The following is a 12,672-nucleotide window of genomic DNA, read 5'->3' as shown; positions in this document are numbered from 1 at the left end:
TTTTTTTTTTTTTTTTTTTTTTTTTTTTTTTTTTGCCCCTGCTAAGACAGTGCAGAATAAAGTGCGAGTGATTAACAACTAATTACTTCCTAGGAAATCTTTTTTGAATCTTGGACTTCTTTGCCAGCTTTGGTCATGGAGAAGTACATATATCCTAAGTACCTACTTTGATGAATTTCCACCAACTGAACAAAATCCACGTGACCACCATCCAGATCAAGAAACAGCACAATGCCAACACACCAGGAGCCCCTCCCTCCTTGTCACTATCCCTTTCTGCCACTATCCCTTCAGATTTTCCTCCAAACCCCATACTGGTTTTACCAGTCTCCGTCCTCTTGTGCCTGGTTTCTTAGCATTTCTTTTGTGAGATTCAGTGTATCACTTATTTCATTGTTATATAGTGTCCTACTGTGCCACTATCATACCACTTATTTATCCATTCTTTTGATTAGAGCTACTGAGAATATGCCTTTTTTCTTTCTTTTTTCTAAATTCATTATTGACATATGGTTGACATACAACGCATTAGTTACAGGTGTATGATAGAGATTTGACAGTTCTATACATTATTCAATGTTCACCATGGCAAACGTAGTCACCATAAAATGTTATTATAATATTATTGACCATATTCCCTAGGCTGTACCTTTCATCTCCATGACTTACTTATTTTATGACTGGAAGTCAATACCTCTTAACTCCCATCACCTATTTCACCCATCCCCCACTCACCTCCCCTCTGGTAACCATCAGTTTCTTCTCCCTATTTGCTCGTTTGTTCCTTTGTTTTCTCTTTTAGATTCCACATGAGTGAAATCAAATGGTATTTGTCTTTCTCTGTCTGACTTATTTCACTTAGCATAATGCTCTCTAGGTCCATCCATGTTGTTGCAAGATTTCATTCTTTTTTATGGCTAATATTCCTGTGTGTATGTCTATGTGTGTGTGTATGTGTGTGTATCACATCTTCTTTATCCATTTGTCTTTCAGTGGACACTTGGGCTGCTTCCATAATTTGACTATTGTAAATAATGCTACAGTAAACGTAGGGGTGCATATATCTTTTCCAATTAGTATTTTTGATAAATAAACATTAAAAAATTTCAAATTAGTGTTTTTGTTTTCTTTAGTAAGAAAATGGTATGACAGTTCCTTAAAAATAAAAAATAGATGGGGCACCTGGGTGGCTCAGTTGGTTAAGCGTCCGACTTCAGCCCAGGTCATGATCTCATGGCTCGTGAGTTCAAGCCCCGCGTCAGGCTCTGTGCTGACAGCTCGGAGCTTGGAGCCTGCTTCGGACTCTGTGTCTCCCTCTCTCTCTGCCCCTCCCTAGCTCTCTCTCTCTCCCTCTCTCTCTCTCCTGTCAAAAATAAATAAACTTTAAAAATAATAATAATGACTAAATAATAGAGATATCATATAATCCAATTAAGAATACGTCCTTTGATAGAATCATAGACTTTTTTTTTAATTTTTTTAACGTTTATTTATTTTTGAGACAGGGACAGACAGCATGAACGGGGGAGGGTCAGAGAGAGAGGGAGACACAGAATTTGAAACAGGCTCCAGGCTCTGAGCTGTCAGCACAGAGCCCAATGCGGGGCTCAAACTCACGGACCACGAGATCATGACCTGAGCCGAAGTCGGATGCTTAACCGACTGAGCCACCCAGGCGCCCCTAGAATCATAGACTTTTAATAAACTTGGGTATGGCAGTGGAAGCCATTTGGTCATAAAAGGTTTAGATTAAATTCTAGGCATTTCCATCCTTGTTCTTTTGGAACTCGATTTCCGATTTCATTTCTGAAACAGTATGTCTAAGTATTTCTAGTGTATTTAATGCTTTTTATGAACATAAGCTCGATACTTCTAGTTTGCCGTATGTTTTCCTGCCTGATGGTTAGAATATGCTGCCGTATCACCCTTCTTATCCTTTGAGGTCCAGCTTAGAGACCATCTCCTCCATGAAGCTTGACCAATCCTACAAGAAGTGACTTCTCTCTTTTCTGAAATGCCAGACTGTTTGGTGTAACTCCTTTCCTCACATTGCCTTTCACATTATATTCTGCTCTAACAGGCACCGTCCCTTTGTAGTAGTAGGTTTTGTATCTTGGTGTAGCTTAAAAGAATACAAAGAGCCAGGAATAGTTTGGTAGACCTTTCATTAAGATTTTTTTACAACATGATGTTCCGTATGCTGTGGGTTCAGGCACTGTTACAATGCAAACCTGATTCAGAAAAAGAGTCTTGGAGGTTTTATCGGTTCCAGAATGAGAATAACGGCCCAATTTTCTCCCAATTTTATTACTCTCCCATCCATATAGAATGGAATGAGTTTCTTCACCTGATCTTATTAACCCAGGGCCGTGTCTCATTTTGGCTCTACACCACCATTGTGAACTTAGCCTTAGAACTTAGAACAGTTCAGTAAAACGAGCTCTTATCTGAGGCTCACAACATTCTATAGGCACGTGTTTGATCAATTAAGCTCTTCTGCCTTACTAGCTTGAGAAGAGAGATTAGGTGAAGGGCATCAAGTTATAAGGTTATTTTTGTTTGTTGTGTTTTATTATTTTGCTGGAATTATCAATTTTCCTTTTAATCATGATTAAGACTCTGATTAATACTACATTCAGGTGTATGCTACCTTATTTTATGTTCATTTTTTTCTAGCTCTTGATTTCCTTACTAGATTCTAAGGGGCCACATCTCATTTGTCTTTGTGGCTTCACTGTGTTAGGCTTCTAGAAATGTCTGAAGGAAGATCAATGAAAATGAGTGGCTTGAATGGCTTCACGAGGGAAAGACTTGCCTGGGAATCTGAGCACAGCAGAATTGTATATAGCCTTGAGCCCATTACCTCCTTCCTGAAACAAATCTGACTGATATATCAATGTCCCCCTTCTTTCCTCCAAGGATATTTTGAGGCAAAATTGGGTTATACATAACATCTTGAGCCTTTCAGAGATAGAATTAGATAAGGCACTTGCCTCTCAAGCGTTGTATAATTTAGTTAGATAGTGTCTTGTGCTTGAGTCCCCTTTCATGTGAAGACTTTATTGCAAGACTTCTTTCAAAAAAAAATATATATATATATATATGAATAAATGATTCAGCCTTTCTGATAATTTTGAAATGGTTTAAGAGATTACAAATCAAGAATGTATCAGGAGACTAAGTTAATTACCTGTCTCTGCCACCAGTTGCTCTATTCATGACCCTGGAGAACGTCACTTCTTTCTCTGCTCATCTTTGGCTGCCTCTTCCAGGGTGTTGTCAGAACACGTTTTACTATTGTATGAAATAAAATCATGGAAATTCAGAGTGCATAGCATCAACAGTTCCTGGCCCACAATAGGGTCTCAGTATTTGTAGAGTAAATGAATGAATGAATCAATTGGTCCGTTTCCACCACTGCAGATTACTGCAATATTCCCAGCAGGTGTCATTTCCCCAGCCTCTGCTTTAGTACTTCCGGTGGTAGAGAGAGCTCACTCCCTCTGAAGGCCACTCATTCCCTTTGTCAACAAATTTAATTACTATCCAGTGTCGCCTTGGACCCCTGTGAGGTGTCTTCCAATTCTGCTGGGCAGTTAGTCATTGCTGTACTGCATTCCTCAAGCATCTTAGTCATATCTCTGTTGTAGTATTGATCCCGGTACATATAATACCCTGATTTATAATACCTGTTATGTCTCCCGTTTCTCATCTATGAGCTCCATGAGGACAGAGGTGTGTCTTATTTTCTTTATACTCCCAGCTCCTGGCATAGTACAGAATAGATGAACTCCCACTGGGTGGAGGGGGGAGAGGAAAGAACAGTAATAACAGGAAGCGTATGTATTGATTGCCAACTCTGCAGTCCTCAAGAAGGAGGTACTCACCCAAGATGTACACCAAAAATGATCCATTGGGATCATTGAAGGAGAAAATTTTTGAGCTATTTCCATTTTTGTTAAGCTCCACCGTTTTATATATGTTTTATACTATGCATACTAGTTTAATATAGCTATACATGTGGCAGTCTCTCCTATGCTGTCCTGCCCACCACTCCCTGTGGTATATTCAATAAACTCCTATCTCTTTAAAAAACTACATATATATATATATATATATACACACACACATTGTTTAATTTATAAATAATCATATATGAGAAGGTACATACTCAAACACTTTTTCATAGAGGTACAAAGCCTAAGTTTGGGGGCCCTTAGTGTAGCTGTTTGTCAGATACTACGTTAAGCATTTTACATACGTTACTTCATTCAGCCCACTGAAAATCACATGAAGTATACATGAGGTATATATGAGGTATGCATGAGGTATCCATTTCACAGATGAAGAAACTGAGGAAAGGAGAGGTTAGGTAATTTGCCCAGTCACATCAAGCTGTTAATCAATGGAACTAAGGGCCCAGACTCAGATCTGTCAGGCTTAACCACTGCCCATTGTCTCTTGGTTTTCTGCCCTAACACCTATGGTTGTACCTGAGGCACAGTACAGGTTTGTGGATTAAATAAATAAAAGGAATGGATGAATTAATCACACTGAGTACATATTAAAGCTTTCTCAAGAAAGACGAAAACAGAATTTCCTTTCTCACTGTAAAAGTATGTGTTAGCAATGACAAGCCACATAACATGCTTAGGTGACACATTAGAATCTTTCATTCCGTTTTTGTTTTCCTTTTTTCTTTTTTTTCCTTTTTTTTTGACAGAAAAACTGAAGCAAAGCACAGCAAGTCGCAATGTTCACTGTTGAGCCCACAGTCAAGCTGTGAGTCTAGTTTTCACATCTGAGTACTGAACTACCTTGTTTTTATTGAGATATAATTCATATACCATAAAAGTCAGCCTCCTAAAGAGTACAGTTCAGTTTTTAGCATATTCGCGAGATTCTGTAACCATGTAATTTCAGAACATTTGCATCCCCCACAAAAGACACTGCATACCCATTGGCAGTCGCTCCCCATTCCAGCCCTCTCAGCCCTGGGCAACAGCCCATCTGCTTTCTGTCTCTATGGATAGGCCTGTTCTGAACATCTCATACAAATGGAATCATACAATCTGTGACCTTTTGTCTGCGGTTTCTTTCACTTAGCAGAATATTTTCAAGTTTCATCCATGTTGTAGCACATGTCAGTATTTCATGACCCTTCATGGGTAAATTACATTCCATTGTGTGGGTAAGCAAAATTCTACTCATCAGGTGATGGACATTTGGTTGTTTCCACTTTTTGGCTATTATGAATAGTGCTGCTGTGAACACTGGTGTTCAAGTTTTTGTATGAACATCTGTTTTCATTTCTCTTGCGTATGTGCCCAGGAGTGAATTACTGGACCATGTGGCCCATGTTTAACATTTTGAGGAACCACCTAACTGTTTTCCAAAGTGGTGGCATCATTTTACATTCCCACCGGCAACTCGTGAGGATTCCAATTTCTTTGCATCCTCACCAACACTTGTTACTGTCCAACTGTGTATAATGACAGCCCTAATGGGTATGAATGGTGTTTCATTGTGGTGCTGATTTGTATTTCTCTAATGACAGTGATGCTGAGCATCTTTTCTTATGTTTATTGTTCCCCCAGCTATTTCTTCTACATTTAAGTTATTTCTGTTTCTCTTTTGTTTTAGTATCTTTCATTAGAAAAAACACTCATTAGATACTCATTAGAGTATAAATTTTTTTCTTCTTGTGATACCTGTTTTGTCTCAAGAACTCTCAAAACCTATTAAATACTCATGGAATCTCCTGTTAGAGATTGCATGGTCTCTCAGGGTGCCAGGCTGCTGCAGCCACAAATTATAAAAATTTAAATGAGTTTCCACTAGCAACTTTCCAGAAAATGTCTACATCACATTATTAGATCACAAGCTTTCATAATCCCCTAGTTATGATAATGACAGTACTTTATTTAAAACTTTTTAATGTCATAGAAACACAAGAATTTTTTAAATTATATTTCCTTAATTTTTTACATCCCTATGAGGCAGAAAAGAAGAGAAGACAGTAGCTGTCTCAAAGAGTCCTCCGAGAAAGTAAGTATAGAGGTTTGAGTATCTAAAAAATTCTAGTGTATCATGAAACCTTTTTGAGTACAAGCAGTGTTTGCAGATGGGCAAGAAAATTCCAAGATTGTTTTTAGGTTATATGGCAGTCCCGGATGTAAATCAGTACTCACAAGTGATGCTAACATTTTAGCGATGTTAAAATTAACCTTTTGCCATCAAACTTGGTTTTAGACCACAGAGAAAGAAAGGTTTTTGAAAATTCCGTATGACAGTTTCTTCCCTGTACATTGAAAGAATATTCCCATTAGCCTCTAAAGATTTGTAGTAGTATTCTTGGGGAGAAATATACCGGACAGATTGCATGTAATCTGTATTATATATATATAGTATTATATATATGTATATATATAGTAAAGTCCAGTTCAGTATGTTTGTTATAGCTATGAGGTCTTTATGGCTTTCAGAACTTACTTGTTCCCATCTTAAGATTATATTTTATTTGATGGCTTTTATTAGCATCAGTCATTCTCAATCTTACTGAAAGTTGAATGTATTTGGTCATAATGTTTACAGTGATGAAATTCATCAGTATTCTTGTAAACTGGATCTTCACCTGGAAAGTGATTTTTCTTTTTAAAAAAAACTTTTTGAATTTTTTTGTAGTCAAACACTGGTCAAGCACCAGACATGAGAAATACAATGAGTGTAAGGCAATGGTGTTTGCCTTTGTAGAGCCTGTAGACCACCTGTGAATCCCATAAATGATTGCATAACTGCAATTGTGATAAATGCTAAAAAATGAGCACCTTATGATTCCATGAGAGCACTTACTGTGGAGGGGCTGACCCAGTTTGTGTTTGTCCTAAAAGGCTTCCCTGGAAGATGACACAATTTGGGACCCAAAGGGCACCTAGGAGTTAGCCAGTACGTGGGGCCACAGGCTAGCATGTGCATAGGCACTAAGGCAGACATGAGTTTGATGCTCTTGAGGACTTTAATGAAAGACAGTGTGGCTGATGTTCTGGGAGCAAACAAAGTGAGGCAGGTGGGGTAGGCATTGTATAAGGGCACTTTAAGGGTCAGGGCATCAGTCAGTGGAGAGCCCTTGAAAGGGATTAAGGCTGTAGAGTAACATCTGTTGGTAGTGAATAAATTAAGAATAGCCAAGTAACCCTTTGCTCTGTCCCTTTCTTCTCTCTTGGTCAGGAATATGACTGGAGGAACTATCAGCCCAGCCAGATGAGTGAATCTGAGTTGCAAATGCTGGCCAGCCTGCGGCGGCAACAGAATGAAGAACTGGAGGATATGGGGGCTTCCCATGGCCTGAGTGCTTCCCAGGTGGACAACTGTAATGTCAGCATTAGCACCAGCAGTGACGACACAACCACCTGGAACTCCTGCCTGCCACCTGTGAGTCTAGGGATTTGCATCTTTGTTTATTGCCTTAATGGCAAGCAAGTTTCTTTCTAACAAAGCCCAGCCTTGCCTGGGAAAACTAGGGCCAGCATGAGAACACTCCCCATGAGAAATATTTAGAGCCCATTCAGGAGCGCCTGGCTGACTCAGTCAGTAGAACATGCCATTCTCGATCTCGAGGTTGTAAGTTCAAGCCCCAGGTCAGATGTAGAGAATACTTAAAAATAAAAATTATTAAAAAAAAAAAAAGAAAAATATTCAGAGCCCATTTTAGGTCTGTCTTTTCTTAAGTTGTCTTACCTTCAGGTAATTGTATGGTGATATATACAAACATACATTGAAAGCAAAAAAGAGTAATTTTACTGTCAATTCTGGGTATCTCACTGTATCCCCAGCTCCTAGCACAAGCCCTGGCACACAGAAGAGGGTCGATATTTGTTAAATGAATGTTTATTAAGTAAATGAAAAAGAAGGATGTTTACTCCTCCCTGTGTCTAAGAGCCATGGTAGGCATTGCAGATGCTTCAGCAGCTTGTATTTTCCCGTACGTTTATACAGTTAAAGCCCTTTTAAACATGGCCCACCATCCTCACTATAGGCCAGCCAAGAAGCTGGATCAGGTCAGGGCCTTCCTATTCTTCAGGTGAAGAAACTAACCTATCCTGGGTCCAAGCTTCCACACCTGGTGAGTGGTGGAACCAGAGAAGAACCCAGTGTTTTGACTCAGTCCATTTTCCCCGATACTGTCCTCAAGGATCTTAAGGCTGAATTGGAAGGACAAAGCAGAAGCACTGACAGAACAGTCCTATACAGCTTTAAAAACGCCATAAGGCAGAATAATAAAATCAGTATTATTATAATAGTGGTAATTAGAGCTACCATTTCTTTAAGTACCTAGAGACATTTTAAGACCTCCATTGGCCCAAGGAAATTTACTTGTAGTTTACTTATATTTACATATAAGGTCACATTCAACATCAGATCAAACATTAAAATACACTGTGATCCAACAATAAATACAACTTTTTTACTATACAGTTTTTGAAAGGGAATATAAAACTGAGTAACTGATTTATATTTATATAAAATTATATAAAGGTTGAGTTCAAGTGTAGTTGACAGTGGATAACATATGTTTTAAGTATTGAATTAAATATTCATTAATTTTGCGATTTTCCTTCCAAGAAATTTTTTTTCCCAAGTCTCCAGCATCTTTGTAGGTCTTAGAAATCTCAGATGCTCTGGCACTAGGCCTTACATGTGTTATCTAATCCATTCCTTACTGCTGTCCTGTGTGGTAAATGCTGTTGAGTTCCCATTTCCAGATGGGAAAATTGACACTCTTGAGTGAAATGATTCAGCCTTAGCTTGGCAGGACTCCTGAGTCTGAGCTTCTAACCACCATGATAAAGTGACTTCTCAATGTGGGACTTAATTTGCCAAATAAGTGCTACATCCAGCAGAAGGTGAGATTTTTGCTCTGGAGAGTACTTAACAAGTGTTCATGGAGGATGAATTCAGATTGGCTCTAACAAGACGTGGGGGCAGGCTTCTCTTGCCTTAGTTATATTTTCATTAAACTGAATGATCAGGCCTGTATAACTCCTCCAGCAGCCTTGGTGCCAAAGTATCTACCCCTTCCCCCCCCGCCCCCCCTCCCCGCACCAAAGAAAAATATCCCTGTGTGCTGGTTACTCAGAGTATCCTTGGAGCCAGAGCTAAGAACATAAGAATAAGTTGCAGGGGCTCCTAGGTGGCTCAGTCGGTTAAATGTCCAACTCTTAATCTCAGCTCAGGTCATGATCTCACAGTTCGTGGGATCAAGCCCCTCGTCAGGCTCTGTGCTGACAGCATGGAGCCTGCTTGGGATTCTCTCTCTCCCTCTCTTTCTGCCCCTCCCCAACTTGTGTGTGCACTTGCATGCACACATGCTCTGTCTCTCTTTCTCTCTCAAAATAAATAAATAAACTTAAAAAAAAAAAGAAGTTGCAGACTTTTGCCAATATAATTTAGAATGGAATTGAAATATGGCCTTTCTTATAAAATAATCCTTAGCAGTCATTTAAATGGAAAGTAAGAAAAAGAGCAGTGGCCCCCTAAACAAGCTCTTTCTGTAGTAAAGTAACTTGGAGACCAGCATTACAAAGGGCAAACTGAGGAATGATTATTTATGGACTGAAAAGGCTGAGCTCTTGGTTGCCCTGGATACGGTGTTCTCATCCCTGTCCTGTTCTGGCAAGGACTGAAGTCCTCATGCACAACAACTGCTCCGCTCTGAAAGTGCGTGGCCAAAAATAACATCGTTGGTAATGAACTTAATAACCCCTCCATTTGACCAAATGAGAAATTGAAAACAGTCTATTTTTTAGACAGAGAAAATAATTGAAAAGCCTACCTTTGGTATTCATAAGATATGTTTATTATTGCATCAAATTCAGCCTATTTCAATATTGGAACTATCACCAAATGGAAAATTGCATTTCTTAATGAACACTGCATCTTGTTGTTCATACAGAGTTTAAATAGAGCAATTTGCAAGAACCATTGTGGTCTGAGAGCTCATGCCTTTCCCTTTAGAAGTTGTAAGGGAGGGTGAAAAAGAAGAACAAACTCATAACTTGATCATGATGGTCTCCTGCTTTTTGTGTATCTCAGTGGTGCCACCATCCACACTGGCACTCAAACCAGAAATGTGGAGGACACCTCCACTTCTCCCACCCCTTCATTTCCAAATCCCCTCACTACCTAACACCATAGCTTTGGCACTTTATTTTCATCCACATTCCTTCCATAGTCTCCTGGCTACCTCTCTGCCTCCAGGCCAGGCACCACAGCCTGATGGTGAGGAGCCTCTGCTCTGAGAACAAATTGCCAGGGTTCAAATCCAAGCTGTGACCTTGTAAAGCACTTGGCACTGTATCTGAGGCATAATAAGCATTTGGTAAATTAAGGTTAGTTGTCATTATTATCTTTATTATTCACACTAGTGATCTTCCTAAAGCCCAGATCTAATCTTATCTCTTCCCTGCATAAAGCCTTTCCTAGCTTCCCATTGCCTCTTTGTTTAGGCAAAATACAAGACCCCCCATGATCTGAGACCTGCCCCACTCCCTGGGCTCATCTCTCACTGTTCCTCAGCTTTCGTTCCACACTTTTGGTCCAAGTTATAACTTCCAGAACACACTCTGCACACATCCTTGTACCTCATACCTGATTGTCTCTTCAGACTTAGCTGTAAAGCCTGCTGTAGCTTCTCAAGGCCTCATTGTAAGAGACCTTCCTTTCTGCTACTAACAGACAGGAATATCTCCATTACACTCTTGTTCCCGAACCCAAGTTCACCTGCCCATCACCTGAAAGATCATTACTCGAGAGATGAGTTTGGATTGGAAAGGGTAGGGGCACCTGGGTGGCTCAGCTGGTTAAGCATTTGACTCTTGATCTCAGCTCAAGTCTTTGAGCCCCACGTTGAGCCCATGTTGGGCCCTGCATTGGACGTGAAAGCCTACTTAAAAAAAAAAAAAAAAAAGGAAAGGAAAGGAGTTCGAGCTTTATTCAGGAGGCCAGCAGGCAGACCCTTGGCCAAAGGGCAACTCCAAGGTTTCTGCATGGCCCAGGAGTTTTTAAAGGAGTTTAGGGCAGTTAATCAGCAGAGTGAGTGCGGTGGCCAGTAACATCTGTTGATCACACGCAGACTCGATGGTGCCAGCTACAGACATTCTCTCAGGGCTCAGGGGTTGTGTGAGGGGGTCCAGTTCTTGTTTCATGATGCAAAGAAGCACTGTTCTTTCCACAAAGGAGGGCAAGTTCTACAGCTACACAGAGGGAGGTCAGTAAAATCTTTTGTGTGACCTGAAAAAGAAAAACATTTTGCCAAAATTTGCTGGGCTAATTGGAAAGCCAAGGTGACTTCAGACAGACTTGCTGGCCTCTGTGGTCTGGGAAAGTTCTGGTCCTTCACTCCTCAAGACCAGTGGTCTGCAAATCTCAAAGAAAGTATGTTAGTTCTGTTACAGATCAGGGGCCTTTAGGCAGCAAGTAAGGAGTGTGTTAACTTGAAGCAGCCCTTAAGACCAGCTAGAGTGCTCTTATACTCTCACCTCAACCTAGCTTATCTGTCCCACATTAATTCATTCCACATATTTGTTTTTTGCTTTGGCTTTTGTTTTTGAGTGGTACAGTATGCTGTGAACTGTGCTGGGGATACAAATAAGGCTTGACCCAGCCTTGAGATGTTCACTGGGTTAGAGGGAGGTAGAGAGTAAACAGCTACCCGTAAGTCGGGGCAGTAGTGATAAGAGAATAAAGAGTTCTATAATAGATACAGAAGAGAGACCCACATCAGAGGGAACAATTAATTCTACCTGTTTCACAGAGAAGACTACAGTTAAGCCAGAGTTGAAGAATGAGTGCACGCTCACCATGTGGAAAGAGGGGGAAAGGAATTCCGAGTTCTGAAAAGGAACAGAATTTCATCTATGGACGTGAGGGTGGAGTCTCTCCTTTAACAGGATAATCTCTTTGTTTCTCCATCACCTTAAACAGAACTCTTTGCTTATCCCACCATCACTACCAACCCCTACCCAGCAGACACACAGAACTCCCCCATACTTTGGCTACACTGTGCAGCTTGCACAGATCATGCGATGCCCTTGTCCAGATTGTGTCAATCGTGTCATTGCTCATCATGCTTTTCCCTCTGCCTGGAGACCCTCCACCCCTCTCCTCTACCTGGAGCACCCCTTGTCTTCCAAGGCCCAACTCAAACATTACTGCTTCATGAAACCCTCTTTGACCCTCAACCACCCTGCACAGAATTATTTGCTTCCTTCTGTGGGTTCCCATTATCTTCAGGCTCGGTGTTAGCATTTACCACATCAGGGAACCATTGTTAGCAGTGTGCCCCAGGCCTGGTTGTGAGTTCTCGGAAGGCAGGACCGTGCTGAGTCCAGTGCCTGGCATGAGGTCACCTTCAATCACTGGTTGTTGGTCACAGATTGAATGAATAAACCAGAAGTATTAAAAGGTTCTCTTTTTTTACTCTACAATAGCATAATTTTCATCAAAATTCCAAAATAAACATCAACTTGGCTTTGCTTAAATAAACCCTGACCAATGCAGGTAATATTTTACATTCAAGTTTGATAAATGGATATTAAATACACAAAGGAAAGAAATCTCTCAGGGCTTGATGACCAATGGTTTAAAAAGGAGATTTAAGCAGGTCACATTCAA

The 12,672-nt window shown here is 40.3% G+C and overlaps 1 protein-coding gene across 10 annotated transcripts in view; it reads left to right on the top strand.

The window, feature by feature from the left end:
- The window catches only part of CFAP20DC (CFAP20 domain containing), a 244,604-nt gene that overhangs the window by 172,749 nt on the left and 59,183 nt on the right, over nucleotides 1-12,672 (top strand). For 8 of the 10 annotated variants that reach the window (XR_007459892.1, XR_007459893.1, XM_049640836.1 and 5 more), the window contains 2 exons: nucleotides 6,004-6,048; nucleotides 7,228-7,431. Coding sequence is in view for 8 of the 10 variants with exons in the window: in XM_049640836.1 (XP_049496793.1) it covers nucleotides 6,004-6,048; nucleotides 7,228-7,431 (249 nt within the window). In the remaining 2 variants the exon portion in view is untranslated. Of the gene's footprint in view, nucleotides 1-5,999; nucleotides 6,049-7,227; nucleotides 7,432-12,672 lie in introns of those variants that run through there. The other 2 variants (XM_049640839.1, XM_049640833.1) reach the window with 2 other exon arrangements.

Source organism: Panthera uncia, chromosome A2 (assembly GCF_023721935.1).
Source record: "Panthera uncia isolate 11264 chromosome A2, Puncia_PCG_1.0, whole genome shotgun sequence".
In the NCBI taxonomy this organism is placed as follows: Eukaryota; Metazoa; Chordata; class Mammalia; order Carnivora; family Felidae; genus Panthera; species Panthera uncia.
This window is presented reverse-complemented; position numbering and strand designations above follow the sequence as displayed.